The following is a 1,975-nucleotide window of genomic DNA, read 5'->3' as shown; positions in this document are numbered from 1 at the left end:
TTGATTGTCTCCCTTCGACACGGATCTGCTGGAAATGTGACTTTAAGTTTAGTTTTTGTAGAGGTTTTACGGCGTTCGCAACTGCATAAGATCATATGAGCGCCAAAATGTGACTTTGACGAATGGCTTTGTTAAGCAGGTGGAAACACCGAAAATCACTCCCACGATGGTTGAACAACATTACTAATGGTTGATTTATCTTCTTTCTCCGATTGTCCGAGTATAATGATTATGTTGGTTGCTTGAATAAGTTGGGGGTTGTCGTTTTTTTGGGATAATCTTGGCTTTTTTAAAGGTATATATGAAGAGCACAGGGGAAAAAAGACTGTAGATCTAGATCTAGTCACAAACTGGAAATGGTGAGGGTGCCTATTTTCAAAGCTTGTGGACTCATAACTTCATATTTGTTTGACTAGTGGTTTATTGTTAAGTGTTGTTGAATGGGAACTCTAACAAACAATAATCTCGACTTCTATTCAAGATAGGTGTCGTTTTTTATCGAAAGATAGACAAATGAACAAGTTTTAAGATGATACTAATAACTCCACACTTCCAAAACTTGGGGAGTGCCTGATTCTATCACATCGTGGCACAAAGTGGTGACTGTGGTATGATGGGATTGCTCTCCGCTGTGGCACGCAGAGCGCGTGAACTCAGTTCTGTAAAAGGGGAGTAATTGTGAGGCAGCGTGGTGGAATCAGGCTCTCGTCAAAATAATCAGAGTGAAGAAACTTGCATTTTTCACAGGTTTGTGAATTTTCATCAAATTTTTGTGTTTTTTTGGCTCAACACCTTTCATGCCCATTAAAGAACTCATTTCTGTACGGATTTTTTTGAAAAACATTTATTAAAAGCACAAAAAATTAAAATTTTCAGTTACCACGGACTCTAAAGCTAAGGAAATAACTAATCTTTGGTAGCCATTTTCTCACATATTTTACCTCTGAAAGCAGGTGACTCCCACCTCCTTCATTCACAAATATCTCGACTTGTATTCTAGATAAATGGATATTTTTTTCATCCAAATGAAGACAAGTGAACAAGCTTTAAGATGATACCAATAGCTCTACATGCCCAAAAATTGACGAGAGCCTGATTCCACCACGCTGCCTCACAATTTATTGTACATGTATTTTATCGAGTATTTTTGTCTTTCAGCTGTGACCCAGTGACATACAATAGAGTCTTTAAATCTCGTATTCACCATACTTTCTCCCCCTCAATTCATACAGCAGTCATCTGTTCCCAGCGCAGATATTACTTCATAATTTTGACATCAAACATTGAGATGCGGGGACAAATCCCGTGAAGGCAACGCGACTAAAAAAGAAAGAACAGTCATGATGTCTTCATCATAATCATCCAGAGTCAGATCTGCGACAGACATCGGCGATCATGGTTCTCCATTCATTCCTTTGCTCGGATGCTCTTTAAAAAGGCTACTTTACCCTGATCTTTCCCCGTCACCCATTTGTTTAGGTTCCCTAAGTAGGTTGCTCTGGGCCTACCCCTGCCTCGTTTGCCTTCAATTTTGCCAGTGAGAGCTTGATGTTCAAATCCCTTATGTTTCTTCAGGTGCCCTTAAAACTGTGTTTTTTCCTGATTGTTTTTATCAGTGAGCGTTCCATGTGGGTGGTTGGCGGGTGCTTTGGTGTGGTGTGCTCCTTCTTTCCTATCAAACATCTACAGTCTTTTTCTCCCATCCTTCTTTTTTGTGTTTGTTACTTTCTTGTAACACCTGTACTAAAACAAACAAAAAAACTCTTACTAAAACTAAAACTAAGAGAGAGAGAGAGAGAGAGAGACAGAGAGAGAGAGAGAGAGCGCGAGAGAGAGAGACAAAGAGAGAGAGAGAGACAGAGAGAGAGAGAGACAGAGACAGAGACAGAGACAGAGACAGAGAGAGAGACAGAGACAGAGACAGAGACAGAGAGAGAGAGACAGAGAGAGAGACAGAGAGAGAGACAGAGAAACA

At 40.2% G+C, this 1,975-nt stretch overlaps 1 protein-coding gene across 1 annotated transcript in view; it reads left to right on the top strand.

The window, feature by feature from the left end:
- The window catches only part of LOC101858822 (sonic hedgehog protein A), a gene marked incomplete at its 5' end in the record, with an annotated part of 22,091 nt that overhangs the window by 9,953 nt on the left and 10,163 nt on the right, over positions 1–1,975 (top strand). The window contains one exon of the mRNA XM_013090295.2: positions 1,001–1,027. Coding sequence (XP_012945749.2) covers positions 1,001–1,027 — 27 coding nt within the window. The remainder of the gene's footprint in view (positions 1–1,000; positions 1,028–1,975) is intronic.

This window comes from Aplysia californica, unplaced genomic scaffold, assembly GCF_000002075.1.
Source record: "Aplysia californica isolate F4 #8 unplaced genomic scaffold, AplCal3.0 scaffold01207, whole genome shotgun sequence".
Lineage (NCBI taxonomy): Eukaryota > Metazoa > Mollusca > Gastropoda > Aplysiida > Aplysiidae > Aplysia > Aplysia californica.
This window is presented reverse-complemented; position numbering and strand designations above follow the sequence as displayed.